This window comes from Myxocyprinus asiaticus, chromosome 28 (genome assembly GCF_019703515.2).
Source record: "Myxocyprinus asiaticus isolate MX2 ecotype Aquarium Trade chromosome 28, UBuf_Myxa_2, whole genome shotgun sequence".
Lineage (NCBI taxonomy): Eukaryota > Metazoa > Chordata > Actinopteri > Cypriniformes > Catostomidae > Myxocyprinus > Myxocyprinus asiaticus.
The window spans coordinates 19,413,813-19,438,120 of record NC_059371.1 but is presented as its reverse complement, the minus strand read 5'-3'; the positions used below and the strand labels follow the sequence as shown (position 1 = coordinate 19,438,120).

The following is a 24,308-nucleotide window of genomic DNA, read 5'->3' as shown; positions in this document are numbered from 1 at the left end:
GACAGAACACAGTTGAAACGTGCAAATTGGATTGTATAACCATGTTCGATCATTTTTAGCACCCAGTCAGAATGCCAGTAAGAGCTCGCTACGCCTCTGTGTAATGGGATGGAGGGCAATTTGGTATGTTCATAACATGATATAATGCGCCACTAACCATTGGGAAGCGGTTGTGCATAATGTGTGGGCTTTGAAGTGGGAAAGCCCTTTATTGAAAAAGTGTAAGAGTCTTGTGCGAGCGCTGTACTCTTTTTGCAATCTTTGTATGTTCATACATGATATAATGCACTGCACGCCAATGGGAAGCGGTTGTGCATAATGTGTAAACTTTATTGCATGTGATTTAATGTGTGACACAGAAAACAACATATTGAACAACATTTTGAACAACGATATTCCTTTCCCGACAAACAGCAGTGGGGAAGATGGTAACAGCATTGTGTCAGGAGTGCTTTTGCTGCACGGGAGGCTGTCCTGTCGGCGCGGGGCTTGCGCTGATGCAGCTGCCTTCGTTTGGGCCATGGCTTGCATGGCTTTGCCAGCAGTTCGGCGGCGACATTTAGCGGCGCTGAGGCAGCTGGTGTGGGGTTTTTAGCCAGGTGCTGTCCCAAGAAGGTTGTGATAAAGTACTGCTCTGTTATGGCATAAAATATTTCATAGCCTGTGAGTGTTTCAGAGTCGTGATGTAGTGCTCAGCAAATCTATCCACAGAGCCTCAGAAAAGGCCAGCTGGAGACACCGGAGCATCAAATAGAGCGCCTTTTCCCATGTCACGAATTTCCGTGAGGGTCAGCCAGATGTGACGGTCCAAAAAGACTAGGTTGCTCATTGACTTGCCAATGACCTGTACAGTGACTTTCGTGGCTCACAGCGCTAAGTCATTAGAATTTAAATGGGTCTCATCAGTTTTGAGGTCTGCACACCGCAATATCGAGGGAAGCCCGGTTTTTGCGTGTGCACACCAGAGAGCAGAGCTGATCATTAGCGCAAACTGGTTACACTCGCACAAAAGCTTTAATCGCACCATGAAAATATTGCAGTGCAGATGAGAAGCCTTTAGCTGAATGTAAGATTATCACTAAATTTGCATCGGCAGTCCTACAGTTGAAGTCAGAAGTTTACATATGCCTTAGCCAAATACATTTAAACTGAGTTTTTCACAATTCCTGACATTTAATCGCAGAAAACATTCCCTGTCTTAGGTAAGCTAGGATCACTACTTTATTTTAAGAATGTGAAATGTCAGAATAATAGTAGAGAGATTGATTTATTTCAGCTTTTATTTCTTTCATCACATTCCCAGTGGGGTCAGAAGTTTACATATACTTTGTTAGTATTTAGTAGCATTGCCTTTAAATTGTTTAACTTGGGTCAAAGTTTTGGGTAGCCTGCCACAAGTTTCTCAAAATAAGTTGCTGGAATTTTGGCACATTCTTCCAAACAGAACTGGTGTAACTGAGTCAGGTTTGCAGGCTTCCTTGCTTTGTGGGCAGAACGCTTTTTCTGTTCTGCCCACAAATTTTCTATCGGATTGAGGTCAGGGCTTTGTGATGGCCACTCCAATACCTTGACTTTGTTGTCCTTAAGCCATTTCGCCACAACTTTGGAGGTATGCTTGGGGTCATTGTCCATTTGGAAGACCCATTTGCGACCAAGCTTTAACTTCCTGGCTGATGTCTGGAGATCTTGCGTCAATATATCCACAGAATTTTCCTTCCTCATAATGCCATCTATTTTGTGAAGTACACCAGTCCCTCCTGTAGCAAAGCACCCCCACAACATTATGCTGCCACCCCCATGCTTTACGGTTGGGATGATGTTCTTTGGCTTACAAGCCTCACCCTTTTTCCTTCAAACATAACGATGGTCATTATGGCCAAACAGTTCAATTTTTGTTTCATCAGACCAGAGGACATTTCTCCAAAAAGTAAGATCTTTGTTCCCATGTGCACTTGCAAACTGTAGTCTGGCTTTTTTATGTTGGTTTTGGAGCAGTGGCTTCTTCCTTACTAAGTAGCCTTTCAGGTTATGTTGATATAGGACTCGTCTTACTGTGGATATAGATACTTGTCTACCTGTTTCCTCCAGCATCTTCACAAGGTCCTTTGATGTTGTTCTGGGATTGATTTGCACTTTTCGCACCAAACTACGTTCATGTCTATGAGACAGAATTCATCTCCTTCCTGAGCGGTATGATGGCTGCATGGTCCCATGGTGTTTATACTTGCGTACTATTGTTTGTACAGATGAACGTGGTACCTTCAGGTGTTTGGAAATTGCTCCCAAGGATGAACCAGTCTTGTGGAGGTCAACAGTTTTTTTTTTTTCAGAGGTCTTGGCTGGTCTCTTTTGATTTTCCCATGATGTCAAGCAAAGAGACACTGAGTTTGAAGGTAGGCCTTAAAATACATCCATAGGTACACCTCCATTTGACTCCAGAAGCTAAATTAGGCTTGACATCATTTTATGGAATTTTCCAAGCTGCTTAAAGGCACAGTTAACTTAGTGTATGTAAACTTCTGACCCACTGGAATTGTGATATAGTCAATTAAAAATTAAACAATCTGTCTGTAAACAATTGTTGGAAAAATTACGCATGTCATGCACAAAGTGCATGTCCTAAAAGGGCTTGCCAAAACTAAAGCTTGCTAATATGAAATCTGTGGAGTGGTTAAAAAATGAGTTTTAATGACTTCAACCTAAGTGTATGAAAACTTCTGACTTCTACTTTAAATAGGCTATCACTTGGGGGGCTGCCGAAAAATCTTCAATGGGAGAACCATGGCATTGTTCTTTACCTGCTGTCCATGACCCAGTCCGAATAGACCTGCGAACCCACTTTTGGGTTGCAACCCACCAGTTGAGAAACACTGCTTTAGAAGACATTAATTTAACAGCTGGAGTCATATTGATGATGTTTATGTTGACTGTCTGTAATTATTTGACTTTAAAAGAGAAATCTACTGAGCTAAGAAATTTTTCTAGCTTAATTTCCTATCCTTAGTGGAAACTTTAAATAATATACACAAACGCACATCTCCTCCTTGGCCATCGACTGCAAGGCTGCAGGTGCTCTAAAATGTGGTCGATTGTGACTGAAGTCACTTCCAATTACAAACACGCTCCACAGTATAGACTCCCACCCCCAATACTGATTGACAGGTGTTTAAGGCATCGGAAATGCAAGTGCAAAGGGAATTGCGATTCCATTTGAATTTTGGCAGGCTCCATACGGGAGACGCAGAGAAAGTAAAATAGCAAACAGGGTAATTAAAATTGCTTTTTCAACATGACAGGGTCAAACATAAGAGTTTGTACATTTGTGTAAATGAAAATTCAAATGTTAATATGCAATTTGCAATTGCATTTGGAATATGTCACAATTTATAGGTCTAAAAATAGAAAACGCAATTGCAAATACAATTAATCTCATAGGGCTATATCTGTGGCCTATAAAATGAAAATGCAAAGACTGAAACTAATAATAAAAGTGGTATTGTTATTATATTTCAAAGATAAGTGAAATGACCAATAATATTGCATATTTTGTTCCACTGAAATGCTCATTCTACATAACAGCATTGATTTTGAGTTGTTACTGGTGTCAACACAGTAAGGTTATCTATAACATCTATAAAAAGTCAAACTTAACACCTAATTTATGTGACTTAATTATCCTAAAATTGTGACTGAGTTGGAACTTTCATCAGGTTCTTATTGATTCATATGAGTCATCTCTAGGAATTTCTGAAGGCAAACAAAATCACTTATATTTTCTTACACTCAAACTCAAATATTTTAGCCTATTTTATTTTATTTTTTTTAATGATTTGTTTTATTTTTAGGATTTATACATTTCGATTTCATCTAAAAAATAAAAAAAGTGTATTTTGCATTTGCCCTTATGAAAATTTAAATGTATTTATTTTTTTATTTTTTTTATAGATTTAACAGTGGTATTTGTAACAAGACCATAGTAAGCACAAGGAAGCATGAATCTTCTTCACTACCATGGTTAGTGTTTTCTATAAAACAAATTATAGCATTTTTGTAATTTCAAACAGTAGGCCTACTCTAAACAGGTAAAAACAATAAATACAAAATATAAACGTTTAAAAGTTGTAACAAAATTGTATTATATTCCCTCACTCCCCTAATGTAGCCTATGACAAATTTAATAGAGCTGAAGTAGTGATACGATAATATGTATTATTAATCTATTTCTGCCTAAAGTACAGTTAGTGTTACTATACTACTGTAGTATTCTGTAAAGTTTTGAGCTCCAAAAATCACGTAAATCAGCATAAAAGCAATCCATATGACTTCAATGGTTAAATGAATGTCTTCAGAAGTGATATGATAGATGTTGGTGAGAAACAGATCAATATTTAAGTCACACCCCCTACTGAGCAGGGAGAAGATTTTCTAGCAAAAAAAGGACTTAAATATTGATCTGTATTGATCATATCACTTCTGAAGATATGGATTAAAACACTGAAGTCATATGGATTACTTTTACGATGCTTTTATGTGCTTTTTGGAGCGTCAAAATTTTGGCACCAATTCACTTGCCTTATATGGACCTACAGAGCTGAGATATTCTTGTAAAAATAATTTGTAAAAAATGTATGTTCTGCAGAAGAAAGAAAGTCATACACATCTGGGATGGCATGATGGTCCTCCTGAGACCCGAGCATGACTGCTGTGTGCATTTTCCATTTCCCTTTTTGATTTGTAACTAGTAGCACCTAATAAACATGCAAAAAAAAAAAAAAAAAGTCTAGATCAAATAGTTATCCTAAAAAAATTTTGTTGAAATATGCGGACTAAGTTGTGAAATTGTAAATAATACAAAGCTATAGAAAGTCAGATATTTTTTTATCAAATTGTTTATTATGTGTCCAGGAATGTTAGTTATTCATGTTTTTGAGACATTACAGACATTACAGCTGATTTTCTGTAAAGCTGTTTTGGAACAATGTGTATTTAGAAAAGCTCAAATAAAAAACTATAAAAATAAACATTATATGTTACAGTGTTTTTTTCTACTTTGGCAACAAAATCTCAATGTTCTCTCTTTGCACAGTCAAACAAACAAGGGAGAGCCAGTGCTGAAGCATTTTACCATTCAGAAATAATTCTGATTCAAAGTAATGGCCAGCATCGTCCAATCACTGCCAACCATGTTAAAATTATACATGATAAATTCTGAATCTATTTGATGATTACCATTGTCCCATGTCTGACATCCATGTTGAGTGGAGCAAACATCATCTGCAGCCTGAAACTGAACTTTTGGTCGGATTTTAGGAGTGAATGCATTTGGCTGCATAGGAAATCTATAGAATGCTCCCTTGCTCTCTATTTAGTAAATTACTTAGCCTCCAGTGTGCTGTCTGTCTGCACAGGTCTCAGAACAGATTGAAATGCACCTTATTTTCATACTAACTCTGAAAGAAATATTTTACATCTTTTGAATGCACCCACTGATTCTCAATGTGATAACGCACAGTGAATATGGGATTTCTAAGTTAAAAATAGCCCTATAGTCCTCGTCTGCGGTCACTTGTGTTTAACAGCATGCTGTATCGTGAAAAGTCACTCAAATTTTAAATATGGCATATGAATGAAATTAGAGACACTAATTTTTTTTACTCAAATGGGTATCGATGTAAAAACGTAATGAGTTTTCTTACCAGATGTAGTTTTGTTGGAGTTTCTCCCAAAGACAAACTCCGCTGAGATCAGCGCCATGTTATTTTGTCACATGACTCCATATTTCGAAAGTTTAACCCGACAGCCCAGAGTTTTCTGAACTGAGATCAGTCAGTTTAAATGAATTTAAATTATGCGTTGTGTGTGTCCATGAAGAAGGACGTGGGATTGCATGAGGGTAATGCAGACATACAGAGCACAGACCAACCTGGTCTCATAGTGAAAATGTGACTCTCTATACATTTTTGCAAAACTTGTTATACGTGTCTCCAGGTACAATTCCCTGCAGTTTCCAGGTGAAATGAACACTACAGCGCTACAACAACTGTGTTTTATTCACTTTCACTCAAATCAAGACTTTAATAGCTGTTTATGACTTTAAAAATACTTATTTTTCTCTCTGTTACTCAGACCCTATTTTATGATATCGACACACTTTTACTCAAACGCATCTTTCGAAAAACAATACATTTTAATGCTTGTATTACAGTCCCACCTACATACAGGTGCATCTCAATAAATTAGAATGTCGTGGAAAAGTTCATTTATTTCAGTAATTCAACTCAAATTGTGAAACTCGTGTATTAAATAAATTCAATGCACACAGACTGAAGTAGTTTAAGTGTTTGGTTCTTTTAATTGTGATGATTTTGGCTCACATTTAACAAAAACCCACCAATTCACTATCTCAAAAAATTAGAATACATCATAAGACCAATAAAAAAAACATTTTTAGTGAATTGTTGGCCTTCTGGAAAGTATGTTCATTTACTGTATATGTACTCAATACTTGGTAGGGGCTCCTTTTGCTTTAATTACTGCCTTAATTTGGCGTGGCATGGAGGTGATCAGTTTGTGGCACTGCTGAGGTGGTATGGAAGCCCAGGTTTCTTTGACAGTGGCCTTCAGCTCATCTGCATTTTTTGGTCTCTTGTTTCTCATTTTCCTCTTGACAATACCCCATAGATTCTCTATGGGGTTCAGGTCTGGTGAGTTTGCTGGCCAGTCAAGCCAACCAACACCATGGTCATTTAACCAACTTTTGGTGCTTTTGGCAGTGTGGGCAGGTGCCAAATCCTGCTGGAAAATGAAATCAGCATCTTTAAAAAGCTGGTCAGCAGAAGGAAGCATGAAGTGCTCCAAAATTTCTTGGTAAACGGGTGCAGTGACTTTGGTTTTCAAGAAACACAATGGACCAACACCAGCAGATGACATTGCACCCCAAATCATCACAGACTGTGCAAACTTAACACTGGACTTCAAGCAACTTGGGCTATGAGCTTCTCCACCCTTCCTCCAGACTCTAGGACCTTGGTTTCCAAATGAAATACAAAACTTGCTCTCATCTGAAAAGAGGACTTTGGACCACTGGGCAACAGTCCAGTTCTTCTTCTCCTTAGCCCAGGTAAGACGCCTCTGACGTTGTCTGTGGTTCAGGAGTGGCTTAACAAGAGGAATACGACAACTGTAGCCAAATTCCTTGACACGTCTGTGTGTGGTGGCTCTTGATGCCTTGACCCCAGCCTCAGTCCATTCCTTGTGAAGTTCACCCAAATTCTTGAATTGATTTTGCTTGACAATCCTCATAAGGCTGCGGTTCTCTCGGTTGGTTGTGCATCTTTTTCTTCCACACTTTTTCCTTCCACTCAACTTTCTGTTAACATGCTTGGATACAGCACTCTGTGAACAGCCAGCTTCTTTGGCAATGAAAGTTTGTGGCTTACCCTCCTTGTGAAGGGTGTCAATGATTGTCTTCTGGACAACTGTCAGTTCAGCAGTCTTCCCCATGATTGTGTAGCCTAGTGAACCAAACTGAGAGACCATTTTGAAGGCTCAGGAAACCTTTGCAGGTGTTTTGAGTTGATTAGCTGATTGGCATGTCACCATATTCTAATTTTTTGATATGGTGAATTGGTGGGTTTTTGTTAAATGTGAGCCAAAATCATCACAATTAAAAGAACCAAAGACTTAAACTACTTCAGTCTGTGTGCATTGAATTTATTTAATACACGAGTTTCACAATTTGAGTTGAATTACTGAAATAAATGAACTTTTCCACGACATTCTAATTTATTGAGATGCACCTGTATATACACTTATTCCAACATGATTAATTGGGCAGTAGCTCACCTTGGAGTCGGAGGACCATGGTTCAAGTCCAGCCATGACCTCAAGCTGACATGTGACACGACAGAGTCATAGAAGCAGCACGAAATGCCATTGTTGCTTCAGAAATTTTACTTTTTAGGTTTAGGCACTGATGAGGCAAGGATGTATTTTTTAACATCTCATATATATTTTAAAACACTAATGGTTATGTTTAGACATTGATTTGGTAAGGATGTTTTTTTTAAATGTCTCATTTATATTTTAAAACACTGTTGGTTAGGTTCAGGCAAAAAAATTAGGTTAGGGGGATATGTTTTAAATAGTTTTATCTAAAATTCGCCTTAAAACTGTCGACTGAATATGACACCATCTTACTTGCTTTTGGCGCCCCCAGCTGGACATTTCACTGTAAATAAGCACATACATTTTTAATTGCAAAAATGTTGTCATGTTCACGTAAATTTTATGAGACCAGGCTGGCACAGACACTTAGGCTCTGTTTCCACCTGGTATTAAGATGCATTTTCGGTGATCAGATCACATGATGCACGTGTTTCCACCTGGTATTGACATGCATCTCAAATGCATGTCCAGTGACCATTTGTGTTCAGATTTCAAGGAGATGGTCTCTGATTTCCTGACTACATACAGTACATCAATCACGTCACGTCAGTGTGTTACTGCATGATAATAAACCACAAAAAAGTAAGACAAAGTTATTGCGAACAAAAATGGCGCTGTTTCTCCCAGATGCAGTTGAAAATTTTATCTAAGCACAAACTCAAAATTTATTTTAGTATTAACCTGAGCTACAGATGTGTGTGCTTGCCATCTGTGTCTCTGCATGTTGATATCAAAAACACTGAAGAAGATCCGTTAAGTTCCCTTGCTTGTGTATGCATTCTCTTTTTTAAATTTTCCGATCGGATGGTAATTTCTTTTTAAGGCTATACACAACCGGAAAGGCTTAAAAATCTGGTTTAAGAGCAGCGGTTGATTGACAGGAGAGGGATGGCACTTCGCTTCTGTCTCAGATGCATTCAGGACGGATTAGTGTTTTACACCTCAAATGCAGTGTAGTCAGATGTGTTTTTGACTGCCTCCAGTCCGTATGTTGTTTCAGTGATCCAATCACAAAATGTTTTGTACCCCTTTCCATCTGTATTTAGCATCGACCACTTGTGTTTGGGACACCAAAAATGCATCTTAAGTCCATTTACAATTATTAATTTAGTAGAAACTTTTATCCAAAAGCAGGTGTTTTTTTCCTGACCAATAGAGTATTAATAATTTGAAGGTCTTAAACCAATAGACCAAGGAGCTGTCCGGCCACCTTGTCAGGTTGGGGTTCTGGCTGACGGGACTGTGACAGTATCGGCTTGCCACAGTCTTTTGTGTACCCCCTATGTGTGAGCGCATGGGTCCGGTTGTCGCTCTCCGGTGATGTCATGGTCCTGTCAACCTGTCAGGTTGGGTTTTGTCTGACGAGGGTCATGACATCATCGCCCCCTGTCTGTCTTGTATTTCGTGTATGTGCTTGGGTGGGTCCTCTGGTGATGTCACAGCCTTGTCACCTTGCCAGGTTGAGTTTTTTCATATTCCCTAAGTAATGATATTCCCTGAACAATGATAAGATTTTGCATGTTTGCCAGGGTTTTGTGTATTTTTTATGAGCTTTTTTTTTTGACAAGGCTGGTTCAAAAGTATCTTGCAGACTCTTTAGATAGTCACATTTAGCATATTGTACTGTTTTAAAACTAATAACCCATCCTGATGCTTAGATTTTTTCATATGGCATTGCAAACAGCACATGTTCTTCTTTCTCAATTTGTATCTAGGTGTTTGTATCTAGGAATATAAAGTGGCTTGGGAAAAGGAAATGTAAATTTACATTTGTGTGCTTAACCTGGCTTGATATAAGATCTCTGTGTGTATTTATAAGTCATTGAAATACATTTCCATTCAAATCAATATCAGTCCATTTGTTTGGTATAGCTGTTATATTAATGTTTAATGTTCACTGAGTTACTGAGGCACACTGAATATCACTAAGCTCCAGTTCACTAAAGTTCGGAAGTTCTTGAATTTCAGCTGGATCTCATGAGGTTGGGCTATTGCATTGAAACCAGATCTGTCAAATTAGCCCAGTACATGCAATTTCAGCTCTTTCACATTAATTGATTCAATGCTGATATAGCATGTCACATCTCTTCCCATCAGGAAGGTAAGCTTACACTATGACCCTTGTCCCAGGATAGAATATATCTTTGTTGTACCTGGTTTGTTAAGAACAGATGTCTTATGTTTGCTGGGCATTTAAAAGACGTTTATCTGAGAGAGGAACCCTGAACAGCATATTTTTCGATATGTCATTTTCTGTCTGATAAGGAGTAAGGGAATGAGTTGGATGACAAATACCTATCAGGTGATGCTGGCTTGGAATTATTTACTTCTCTTGAAAATAAATGGATAGATTTTTTAGGCATTTAGCTTGTATCTTAAGTTACAAGTGGTATGGTTAATAACAGAGTAATAGAGATGGTATAGCGGCATTCCACTCTCAACTAAATGAGGTAAAGATTTGCCTACTGAGAATCTAAGTGTGGCTTTGTAGTTTGTGGTTCGGTTGGCCTTTACTCTGGTTGATGTTTGCACAAATAGTCATTAGCTGCTGTCTCAGCTGTGGCCTTGCTAATTAACAATCTCCTTTAAGTGTGTTAATATGTTATGCATTAATATTGATCATTCATTTCATCTGTATTAGTTCAGACTTTTGTGAGACACCTTAATGAAAGTACAGTAACTTTCATAATCATTTCAAGGCCTTATTTAAAACTGCTTTGAGATCAAAGTATATTTGAATGTGCACTTATAAAGTATTTCAGTTTTATGTATGTATATAATAATACTAGAAAGCTACCAGTTATAACAAAAACCCTCATGGTGTTCTGGGAAGTTCATCATTGGCATAGTGGTTAATAATTAGATGAAAAAAATTCAACTTCTTTCCTGAGAGATGCATTTGTAACAAGTAAACTTGCATTAACTCCCTCAGTTTCAGTTCAGGCATTCTTTCAGGTATTTTGTGAGTTTAGAGGACAGAGGGCTGAAAGGGAAGGGGGTGTATGGTCAGAGAAAGCCAAGGCATCACTGCCCTCCCCACCAAAGCCCTTAACCAGCTCAACGTCCCCGTGAAGAATGGTTCAGTGCATTCCGTCAGCCTAGAGACCAGCTCCCCCTTTCATACAGTGGCTTTTCAGAGTGACAGCTGGATTTGAATAAGAATCGCTCTCCATTCACCCCATTGCTGTGGTGACGGAGTGGAGAGGGCAGGGGAACCATGTACTGTCCACTCTGATTGGCTTATGCCGTTCATTCTGTTTTTGTCAGGAAAGGCCAGTTGTGCCTGTAAAAAAAATTTTTGTGCCAAACTTTGCACACTCCAACTCATTTTTTTTTATATACACTGAGTCCATCATTCATACACACACACCTACACACTTGAAAGGAAATTTTTCTGAGAAAGGGTCCTCCCTGTACAGAGGGATTTTATCAACTTGTGTAATTTCGTGAGTAAATATTTCTTCTTTTAATATAATTCTTTTCATAAAGTTTCAGAGAGTGTTTTCTGTTTTTATTGGTCTATTCAGAAGCAGCCGATGCACAGCTCAGTTATGCTGGCTTTATCTCCATTTTTGACTCTGTCCTCTGTAATTCCTCTGGCTTCATCCGGTTACCCACTTTATCTGTGCATGGCTTTTGTCCCTCTTCTTTGATTTGTCAGTGTCATGTTGTGCTCTTTATCTGTGAGGCACCATACCTCACTGTCCCGTGATGTACTATCTGGACAGATTTTAAGGAATGCTACATTTCTTTATGTAATTACATTTTCTGTTCCATATTACAATTATTTCTTCCCATTTTCTTTGAATTTACCTTTTCTTACTGTTTTCAGCATCATAAAGTATATAAAAATTGCTTGCACACTGTAAAGAATGTTTTGCAATGTAAATTAAAATATATGCTTCACGCTATAACAACTAATATAAAAGGTTATATTAAAAATAATATAATTTAATAAGACTAAATCGACATAATTACATAACGGAAGTCATTTTTAAGGGTCAGATCAGGAAGAAATTGCTCCTTAAGGTAACGATTGCAGCTAACCTAAAGTACTCTGGTTGATTTAGTGATGGTAAACAATATTTTTTACTTGTATTAAACCAGTTAACTTATAATACCACATGAAGAACATTTTGATTAACAAAGTGATCTATTTCTACTTTATCTGACCTATTAAAAGGAATTTTGTTAAAAACCAGTTAATCCTGATGTTACCACGTAAAGCACTTTTTTTTTATGTTACCTGAAAAACAATTTTTATGTTGTGGTTTCACTCCAGTAAATCTCTGTATATCAGTTAGGTGTCATTGGTATGTCTTATGTCAGTCCAGTTGACATTGTCATATTTTTGAAGACTGCAGGCTTATGTTGTTAAATAATTTTGGGGTCTATGTGGTTTGTACTTATTTGCTGATATCATATCTGTGAAAATCTGCTCTCTCTAATAGTTCAGTGACTATGAGAGGAGTATTGTGGTGGTGAAATGTGAATTGGTTGTGATACCGAAGCGGAGTCTGTGTGGGAAACTGAGGCTGTGCTATTGTGTGATGGAGCTGACCTGTCATTCCTCTCACCAGCAGACTGAAGAGTCTGCAGCCAGGGGCCCGGTGCTCCTCTCTTGAGCTCACTCACACACACTCATGGTCCCCTCAAAAACAGTGTTCACTATACTTTACTAGTTTCTCACTAGATTTAAATGTTTGATGTTAATTTTGTGTAATATACTGTAAAATGTTTTCATTATTACATCTTTATTTCCATTCATTTTATGTCGCATTAATTTCTATAATTTGTTCTTGATTTAATGAGTGTTCAGTGTTTCAGATTTATTTTTTTAATCAGTAATTCAATTCAAAGTGGTCTAAAAAATGCAGTGAACTTAAAGTGCATTGTACTAAAAAGTTTTCAATTTTAGTGGGTTGACATTTTTTACAGTGTGTTCAGGAAAATTGGTCTGGTGAATTTCTCAAGTCAAGCAAAAATATATTTTTTCCTGTTTAGAGTTTGTAACACAGTGACAAGGAGGAAAGCCTACATAGATGGGTACTTGGATAACATTTTCTTTAATATGTACAGTCAGTAAACAATCACAAAAAGGACCTGTGACCCAGCATTGATCCCTGGGTGGAACAGCAGTACACAGTCATACACTGTAAAAAATAATTTGCCAGGTAACCTTAAAATGAGCTTCATGTGGTAACGTCGGAAAATGTGCTGACAACATGGAAAATCATGTGAAGTCATAGTATAATGTCTTAATGATGTTTTTTCCATTCAAAAAATACTATTTTGCATATCAAATGATTCTGATTGAACCTACACAAAATATATACTAATAAATCAAGTAGAAATAGCTCTGTAAGGTAACAATTGCAGGTTACCACTTTTGCAAGTGTATGACATTTTCAGATATCTTGTAGAGTGAATTTGGATTTGCGACTCTTGTTGCTGCACACAGTTGTTTTCCCCATTTCATAACAGTTTCTACATTGCTAACTCGACTGCTGTATAGTTGGGTTATACACTTGTACTAGTGTGATGGATGCAGCACAGCATGTTTCAGTTCATGTTAGGAAGACACATCGAGTGGATAGTGCATTAAATAATGACTGTCAGTAGTCTGTGCCTAATGGAATAGATGCACTGACCTTCTGGTTCTGGTTAAGTGCTTTTTCATTGATTGTGAAATGGGCAGTTTGTGCATCATTGTAAAAACACATTATAATATTGAGCATTTCAAACACCATTCATGATTATTCTATTTAATGTTTGTGTCCAATGAACAATTAATTTATTTGAAAATTAGGACCATGCATTTTTAACACTTTGACTCTGAAAACCCCCCACAATATCACTTTTTAAATATTACAAAAATTGGTTTTATAGTCAGTTGCAATCATGATAAATGTCACGTTTGTCACCTTCTTCAGTTTAACACTTAGAGTCACAAAGCACAGAGTCGGGGCCTGGCTGCTATATTTGTTTATATTTTTTCATTTACAATTTGTAGTATACATTTATTTACTACAAATTTTAATTACTGTTGTTTTATACATACTGTATGTTCTCATTTGTGTGTGTGTGTGTGTGTGTGTGTGTGTGTGTGTTTCAGGCCCCTTGATATCAGCTGCTCATGTTTGTTTGAAAACCCATGATGATGGTCAGATATTTCAGTCTCCTCTTTCTGGGTAAGTCACAGATTTTAGTACATTCAACAGATTCAAGTACATACTGGAGTATGGTGGCCATTACTCTGCCTTCCAGACATCAGATAAAAAGATTAAGTTGGGATCATAAATGGCTGATGACAACACAAACAATCCTATAAGATTATCAAAGTCTTACTCTCCAGTGAGGTGAACAGGGGATAAGCTGCTTTAACAATGTGAAGATCAAATACACAGACCCCCACCCAGAAGCTCTTGCACAGAAGTTCCAACAAGAGCCCTTTTCAACACAGCACAATCTAGACTTAAGCAATGAAAACATGACCAACCTGTTGCCCCTTCTCTTCTTTAGCATCACTACCTGGGCTTTTAACTCTCTGAAGAGCATTAATCGGAGGCATTGTGCTTGCTTGCCCTTGCGTCTTTGTGTTTCATAATGAAAGGTGTACGCATTATGAAGAGGAAACAGTACACCTGGGGCAAACTATGCTCAAAACAGGCAAAGAAAGGTTCTTTCAGTGTTTGTACAACACTGAGAAATCAGGAATCGCTGTAATGTCCACCTTAAACATACTCACAAAGACACATGGTCTGTGGAAGTTTTAGAGTTGTATGATAGATTTGGAGAATGTATGAGTGAGTGCATGGTTTGGATGGGGATGACATGGAATAGTAAAGAGTTCATTAGCATGTCTACTGAAATACTGGAAAGAATAGAGAGAAGTGGAGAGCTTTCATTTGTGTGTGCGCTTCACAGAGAATGGAATGAAAAAAGTGTGCTGAGGATGACTATTAGTTGTGACATGAGGGAGAGGCCAGAGAGAGAGAGGGACAGGGGGATGAACAAGATTAAGTTTGGCCCATTATACTCATTGTAGGTCAGTGCAATTATCTATACATCATTTTATTTTATACAGCTCCTTATATACTCAATCATCAGCCATGTACAGTTGTGCTCAAAAGTTTGCATACCTTGGCAGAAATTGTGAAATTTTGGCATTGATTTTGAAAATATGACTGATCATGCAATGGTCTTTTATTTAAGGATAGTGATCATATGAAGCCATTTATTATCACATAATAAATCCTTTTTAAATCATAATGATAACAGAAATCACCCAAATGGCCCTGATCAAAAGTTTACATACCCTTGAATGTTTGGCCTTGTTACAGACACACAAGGTGACACACACAGGTTTAAATGGCAATTAAAGGTTAATTTCCCACACCTGTGGCTTTTTAAATTGCAATTAGTGTCTGTGTATAAATAGTCAATGAGTTTGTTAGCTCTCACATGGATGCACTGAGCAGGCTAGATACTGAGCCATGGGGAGCAGAAAAGAACTGTCAAAAGACCTGCGTAACAAGGTAATGGAACTTTATAAAGATGGAAAAGGATATAAAAAGATATCCAAAGCCTAGAAAATGCCAGACAGTACTGTTCAATCACTTTTTAAGAAGTGGAAAATTCAGGGATCTCTTGATACCAAGCCAAGGTCAGGTAGACCAAGAAAGATTTCAGCCACAACTGCCAGAAGAATTGTTTGGAATACAAAGAAAAACCCACAGGTAACCTCAGGAGAAATGCAGGCTGCTCTGGAAAAAGATGGTGTGGTTGTTTCAAGGAGCACAATACGACGATACTTGAACAAAAATGAGCTGCATGGTTGAGTTGCCAGAAAGAAGCCTTTACTGCACCAATGCCACAAAAGAACCCGGTTACAATATGCCCGACAACACCTTGACACGCCTCACAGCTTCTGGCACACTGTAATTTGGAGTGGCGAGACCAAAATAGAGCTTTATGGTCACAACCATAAGCGCCATGTTTGGAGAGGGGTCAACAAGGCCTATAGTGAAAAGAATACCATCCCCACTGTGAAGCATGGTGGTGGCTCACTGATATTTTGGGGGGGTGAGCTCTAAAGGCACGGGGAATCTTGTGAAAATTGATGGCAAGATGAATGCAGCATGTTATCAGAAAATACTGGCAGACAATTTGCATTCTTCTGCACGAAAGCTGCGCATGGGACACTCTTGGACTTTCCAGCATGACAATGACCCTAGGCACAAGGCCAAGTTGACCCTCCAGTGGTTACAGCAGAAAAAGGTGAAGGTTCTGGAGGGGCCATCACAGTCTCCTGACCTTAGTATCATCGAGCCACTCTGGGGAGATCTCAAACGTGCGGTTCATGCAAGACGACCAAAGACTTTAAATGACCTGGAGGCATTTTGCCAAGATGAATGGGCAGCTATACCACCTGCAAGAATTTGGGGCCTCATAGACAACTATTACAAAAGACTGCACACTGTTATTGATGCTAAATGGGGCAACACACAGTATTAAGAACTAAGGGTATGCAGACTTTTGAACAGGGGTCATTTTATTTTTTTCTTTGTTGCCATCTTTTGTTTTATGATTGTGCCATTCTGTTATAATCTACAGTTGAATATGAATCCCATAAGAATTAAAAGAAATGTGTTTTGCCTGCTTACTCATGTTTTATTTAAAAATGGTACATATATTACCAATTCTCCAAGGGTATGCAAACTTTTGAGCACAACTGTATATACAGTCAGTTACTGCTTATCCCATGTATATCCACTTAAAAGATTGAATGAGTGGAAAAATGGAATGGAAATGGAAAAGCACTGCAACACTGGCTCTGTTCCAAACCCTGGTGAGCCGCCTACATAGACAGCATTTTTAGACATAATAGTTGCACTCCCCAACACGAAATAAATTATAGATAAGAAAAAATAAGATACCTTGTTAAGAGTTGCTGCCTATGTAGAGTGTTTAAAATTTTGAGGTTTTATTTCAGTTTGAACACTACCTAATGCCCAAAACATACTCTGTGCAAGATCATGAACGCACTTATTAAATTACGCATGCTTAACTTCATTCATTGTTCCATTTTGAAATGTGGGAATACATAACTCAATGCAAGTACACATTGCATTCTCAAGGTTGCGGCAAGTGGCAGTAGAGCAGATATAAGGCCCCATATACACCTTGCATTAACATTCGTTTCATATCTGGTAGTATCTGGATATTCTTTTGCTGGAGTGCATTTACATCTTGAAGTCAATTGTGGCTCCATTGTGGTCAGATAGAGATCCGATCAAAGTTTCTCGTGCAAATTGGAAAACGCTACTTGCATATTACATCAGTGACTGTGGTAACTAAAAATTCTCTATCTTTTAGCGAATTTAAAAAAAACATTGATGGATAATTCAGATGCTTTCCATCACTTTACCAGGCTGGGTTTTCCTTAATTGAATATTTTTTGGCGACGCTAAAGCTTTGAGTTGCTAAGGCAATTTTAATGATATTTGTCTCGCGTTCTGCACTTTGTAGGTACAAAGTATGCTTCTCATCTGAAACCTATGAGTAATGCCTGGTTTCACGTGTGTGTCGCACAAGCCACAGAGTGATTAGAATACAGGAAAGAGAAACGAGTGATTGGGGGTTTGAGGAGAGAGATAAGATATTCCAAGTGAATTCCAATGGAATCATTTATGGGATATTGTTCAATTTTCAAATGACAAGATTGCAAGACGGTGGTGTCTGTTGTGTTCTTCACAAAGCAATGGCAAAATAAACAAAAAAATGTTTGAATCCGCAACACAGCACTTTAACAATGGATGACTGTAGCGTAACCTCGTGGAAAAATAATTTAATCATTAAAATAATAAATTACTTAGTTGTATCTGGATAATGAAAATGCATTTGCATTTACACCTTCTTTGATTGTGGTCAGAATCCGTCCCTGACCATTTCCGAATGTGGTTTCAATAATGCGATCATGATCAGATCACAGTGCATCTTGTGCATTTACACCTGGCATTCAATGTGGTCAAGTGCTTTTTGATAGCCATACGATCACTGAAAATGCAAGGTGTAAATGGGGCCTTAATGTGAACTGTTTGCTTCTATGATGAGTTTTCTCAACTACTGTCATTGCGGATATCTGAAGATAGAATATTGCTGAGCAAGTAAGATAAAGTTAATATATTTATAGCAACTTGCACATCCAGTTTAATGGCAGAAACTTTTTTTTTTTTTTTTTTGTCATTAACACTTTTTATTGATTCTTGTAAAAAACTGAATAAACTAATATACACAGAATCAACTTTAACCCTCATTATTTCCCCCTCCCCTCCCCAACCCCACCCTGTCCCTCAACAAACATCCCTGTGGTCAAAGCCTAAATTACACAATATACACATATAAACAAACAAACAAAAATTTTTTGAGAAAATCAAAAATATAAAAATCAACAAAGAGAAAAGAAGAACTCTACGAAGAACAGAATTCACAATTACTACCAAAATGTTCTCTCACTACATGATCTTCACTGAGAGCCTTCCAGAAAGGACAAATACCTGTCCCATTTCTTACCATATGTGTCCAATCTGCCAAGCTGCTTATATGACATCTTTTCAAATGCCATAAATATGTAAAATAGATGTAATTACTCTGCTTAATCTGTTAGCCAAAATTTTAGACAATATTTTTTACTTCTAACTGGATCAGGGAAATTGGACGATAACTTTTACATTCATTTGTGTCTTTATCTTTTTAAAGAATGAGACTGGTCAGGGCTTGCGTCATGGTTGGTGGTAGTTCACTTTTCTTTAAGACTGAAAGAAACTCTGTGTAAACTTATAACATAAGTGGAGTCAGTTCTGTGACATAAGATCTAAAAAATTCTGCTGCAAAACAATCAGGCCGGTGCCTTACCTGTTGGCAAGGCTTTAATTACCTCAACAAGCTCCTCCAAAGTAATATCTGTGTCAAGAAAGTCTTTTTGATCACTCGTCAATTTATGGAGTTCAAATGGCTCTACAGAGTTGCTAATATCCTTATCGGTAGACATAGACATGGAGCTATTAAGATAGAAATAGAATTCTTTGATAAAGGTTCGTGTTGGACTGATAAAGGAGGTTTGCACAGTTCACGTGAGTACGTTTTATTAACAAATAAACAGAAATAGCTTTTCAGCTTCACTCAAATAAAAGTCCGCTTTTCAGCTTCACTCAAACAAAGCTCTCTCTCTCTCTCGGGGAACAGAAACAAAGACTCTGGTCTGTCTCTCTCCTCTCTCTGAGGACTGGGCTGCTTTTATCTCACCTGTCTCTCACTGCAAACGTGGAAACAGTAATTAGTAGCAATTAATCTCAGGTGGAACTCCTTACCGCTCTCTCTCTCCCCAGACGGGCGCTCGACCATGCCCTCACCTCCACAAATTCTTTCTTTTTTTTTTTTCACCCAATTTGGAATGCCCAATTCCCAGTGCGCTTTTAAGTCCTCGTGGTCGCGTAGTGATTCGCCTCAATCCGGGTGGCGGAGGATGAATCCCAGTTGCCTCCATGTCTGAGACCATCAACCCGCGCATCTTATCACATGGCTTGTTGAGCATGTGGAGGCTTTATGCCATCCACCATGGCATCCGCGCTCAACTCACCACGCGCCCCACCGAGAACGAACCACATTATAGCGATCACGAGGAGGTTACCCCATGTGACTCTACCCTCCCTAGCAACCGGGCCAATTTGGTTGCTTAGGAGACCTGGCTGGAGTCACTCAGCATGCCCTGGGATTCGAACTAGCGAACTAGCAAACTCCAGGGGTGGTAGCCAGGGTTTTTTTACCACTGAGCTTCCCAGGCCCCCTACCTCCACAAATTCTTTAAAGGCTTTATTTTTTTTCTGATATTTTTTTTTATTGATTTATATAAATAACTTTAAAGGCTTTATTAATATCTGTAAATATATTGCCTCTAGAAGACTTCACTGAAGGAATGGTGGAGAAAACTCTCTCTGTTTTATGTATCTGGCAAGTGTTTCCCTGCTTTGTCCCCCAACTCAAAGTATGTCTGTCTTGCCCTGAATAATCAAAAATCTACCTTTTGTGACAAAAAAGTACTGTACCTATACTTTAGTTGAGTCAACTCTCTAAGACAATTGGATGACATTCAGCGCTTCAGCTCTGATTCAGCACTTTTAATACTCTTTTCCAATTCTATGAATTCCTGTGCCTTGATATTTTTAATGAATGAGGCATATTGTATGATCCGCCCCCTAAGAACTGCCTTAAGCGCCTCCCATGCCATGCCCACAGAGGAGACTGAGGACCAATTGGTTTCAACATAAATATTGACTTCTGTCTTTAACATTTGTTGAAATGCTGGGTCCTGTAGAATGGATGTATTAAAGTGCCATCTATGTGATTTTCTTTTCTCTATATGTAGCAACATCTATAAACACACCAAGGCATGATCTGAAACTAAAATATTCCCAATTGAGCAGTCAGTGGCAGATGGAGTAAGTGACTTAGATATAAAAAAAAAATCTGTTCTAGAGTAAATCTTATGAACTAATGAAAAAAGGTGTAGTCCCTCCCAGATGGATTCAGAAGTCTCCAAATGTCTGTAAAACCAAGATTTTTGCAGATTATCTGTAGTGTCAACATTGCTCTAAAGGGTCTACACACCTTTGCATCACTATGATCAAGGACTGGATCCATTAAAAGATTGAAGTCTCCACCCAAAACCATATCATCCCAGCTTCTTGTAAATTTTCCTCAAGATCTATAAAAATGTTCTGATCATCAGCGTTAGGTGCATAAATATTAGCCAAAATAACATTTTGTCCCTGTATTTCAGCCAAAACAATAAATGACTCTTCCTAAATTATCTTTGATCTGTTTGAGACATTTAAATTGTAAATGCTTACTTATCAGTGTGATGACTCCCCTGCTGTTACTTGAACCAGCACTACAAAGTTCATGCCCATGCCCTGCCAAGTTTTTCAGCTTCCGGTGGAGAAAGATGCATTTCTTGAAGGAACACTATATTAAATGTTTTACTCTTAAGAAAAAATACCACCTTCCTTCTTTATATAGGGTGCACCAGCCCATTAACATTCCACACAGAGAGAAACATTTTACCTATATTAAAGTGTGACATATTGACATGCAAAGAAAAATTGTGTACCCAAGGCTAAATTATAATAGACCTCTATCCAACATTGATGTAACCATGAAATCCTTAATAACCCACAGAACAGAAAAAAATATGCTTCAACCTCAAGCATAATAGTCCCAACAGGTGTCCATTACTCGGAAATCCAACAGTCCATGCGCGCTCTTGAGATTTTACAGGACACTTTTGCTACCAGATTGCTCATGTCTGGTGATTTTTTTCATTTTTTATATATATATATATATATATATATATATATATATATATATATATATATATATATATATATATTATTTTATTTTATTTTATTTATTTTTTTTCTTCTCTCTAAATGTGTTCAATAAAATAAAAATGTAAAAATAAAATAGGCCCCAGTAAACAATAACATCGAACCCACAAAGTGAATGAAGGAGCTCAACAGCAAGTCAACAGAAGGGGAAAAAAAAGGAAACAGGTAAGTTGGAACAAGTATGGTGAAGTCGCACTCCTCCCATGCTCCCACAAGCTTTTCAATAATTTCACTTTTTTAGCCCAAGTTAATTTATCAAACAAATACTTATTCTATAACCTTTTTTTAACAAAAATATGTCTTCAAAGTCTAAGCAAACCAAAAAAGACGATGCCAAGAAAGACGATTCTCAACTCATCGTTGGCAAAGCAGATATGTCTGTCCTGACCGTGCTCCTGGAAGAGCATAGAACAGCATTGCCATCGGAATTTAAATCTGCTTTTTTGACCATCGAAGCAAGATTGGACGCGATCCACACAACGGATACGGACCACGAACAACGGCGCATTGAAATCGAGTCAAATGCAGTAACAACCGACCAAAGCCTTCGGGCCCTCGAGGCGAAGTATGCAACACTAGATTGTATGCTTTTATATTGTTTGAATTTTGTATGTATTAGATGTATTTATTGATGGATATATTTTATGATTGATGGATATTTATGCTGTGTTGAATTGTTGTGTATTTGATGTATCCATTGTATTGTTATTTTTCTATCTTTTATTTGGGTGATGCTAAAATGTAGAAATGTTGCCTACTGAGTCCACCCCAAGTTTCCCCCAACGGGGACAATAAAGTTAATTCCATTCCACAAGCTAACGACAACACTAAGCTAAAGGCCAAAGTCATGGACCTGGAAGGACAGAGCCACAGGGACATTATACGTATTTTCGGACTACCTGAGATGATTGAGGGTCATCAACAAACAATCTTTTTCTCAGAGCATTCAATGGAGATCTTTGGTGAGCTGGCTTCGCCACCCGAGCTTTATTGTGCGCACTGTGCCCTCACTGCGAAAACCAAAGCCTGGGGAGAAGCCTAGATCAGTGGTGGTTCATCTTCACCAGTTCCAGAGCAAAGACTTGGTGATCCGCATCAGTACCGAGACAACCCTATTTTCATCCATGAGGACTACAGCCCGAGGTTTTGGAAATGCGAGCTGCATATCGAGAGGTAATGGCAGAGCTTTACAAACCTACAATTCATTACCAAGCTGATTATTACAACCGAGGATGGGAAAAAGAGACGATTGTCATCCAAGTGGGAGGCTGGCAAGTTTCTGCAAGCCCACCAATGTGAGATGGTTGAGGAACCGTGAGGATGATTCATTTAACAGCATGTTGTATGCCTAATCATCCGAAGATATGGACGAACAATGCCAACTAACATAAAATAACCTCAACATGCTGGCTCATGGGCTGTCATGTTATGTGAGGTAAGCGATGTACATGAAAATGCTTCCACTATACCTAAAGCAGTCTCAGGCTACTTAGAGTGATGAGATTGCTAAAACAGTATTATTTATTATTTATTTTTATTTATTAGCTACTTCATTTCACTTTAGTTAATTTATTTATCACATGTTGGCGATACTTTGTTTGAGATATATACAGTTGAAGTCAGATGTTTACATACACTTAGGTTGAAGTAATTAAAACTCATTTTTTAACCACTCCACAGCAAACTATGGTTTGGTAAGTCGTTTAGGACATCTACTTTGTGCATGACACCAGTAATTTTCCCAACAAATGTTTACAGACAGATTGTTTTGCTTTTAGTTGACTATATCACAATTTCAGTGGTTCAGAAGTTTACATTCACTAAGTTAACTGTGCCTTTAAGCAGCTTGGAAAATTCCAGAAATTATGTCAAGCCTTTAGGCAATTAGACAATTAACTTCTGATAGGCTAATTGGAGTCAATTGGAGGTATACCTCTGGATGTATTTTAAGGCCTACCTTCAAACTCAGTGCCTCTTTGCTTGACATTATGAGAAAATCAAAAGAAATCAGCTAAGACCTCAGAAAAATAATTGTGGATCTCCAGCAACTTCCAAATGCCTGAAGGTACCACGTTCATCTTTACAAACAATAGTACGCAAGTGTAAATATCATGGGACCATGCAGCCATCATACCGCTCAGGAAGGAGACGCATTCTGTCTCCTAGAGATGAACAACAGCAAAGGACCTTGTGGAGATGCTGGAGGAAACAGGTAGACAAGTATCTATATCCACAGTAAAACAAGTCCTAAATCGAAATATTTTACATGAAAGGCTGCTCAGCAAGGAAGAAACCACTGCTCCAAAACCAACATAAAAAAGCCAGACAACAGTTTGCAAGTGCACATAGGGACAAAGATCGTAATTTTTGGAGAAATGTTCTCTGGTCTGATGAAACAAAAATTGAACTGTTTGGCCTTAATGACCATCATTATGTTTGGAGGAAAAAGGGTGAGGCTTGCAAGCTGAAGAACACTATCCCAACCATGAAGCATGGGGGTGGCAGCATCATGTTGTGGGGGTGCTTTGCTGCAGGAGGGACTGGTGCACTTCACAAAATAGATGAGGAAGGAAAATTATGTGGATATATTGAAGCAACATCTCAAGACATCAGCCAGGAAGTTAAAACTCGGTCGCAAATGGGTCTTCCAAACAGACAATGACCCCGAGCATACCTCCAAAGTTGTGGCAAAATGGCTTAAGGACAACAAAGTCAAGGTATTGGAGTGGCCATCACAAAGCCCTGACCTCAATCCGATAGAAAATTTGTGGGCAGAACTAAAAAAGCATCTGCGAGCAAGGAGGCCTACAAACCTGAATCAGTTACACCAGTTTTATCTAGAGGAATGGGCCAAAATTCCAGCAATTTATTGTGAGAATCTTGTGGAAGGCTACTCAAAATGTTTGACCCAAA

General features: G+C 38.1%; 1 protein-coding gene across 2 annotated transcripts in view; it reads left to right on the top strand.

The window, feature by feature from the left end:
* LOC127419051 (laminin subunit beta-2-like) overlaps nt 1-24,308 on the top strand; it is an 89,057-nt gene that overhangs the window by 9,802 nt on the left and 54,947 nt on the right. Inside the window, exons 1-2 of one of the 2 annotated variants that reach the window (XM_051660103.1) lie at nt 11,350-11,393; nt 14,063-14,138. In XM_051660103.1, the coding sequence (XP_051516063.1) occupies nt 14,102-14,138 (37 nt within the window). In that variant the 5' untranslated portion in view covers nt 11,350-11,393; nt 14,063-14,101. Of the gene's footprint in view, nt 1-11,349; nt 11,394-14,062; nt 14,139-24,308 lie in introns of those variants that run through there. The other variant, XM_051660102.1, reaches the window with a different exon arrangement.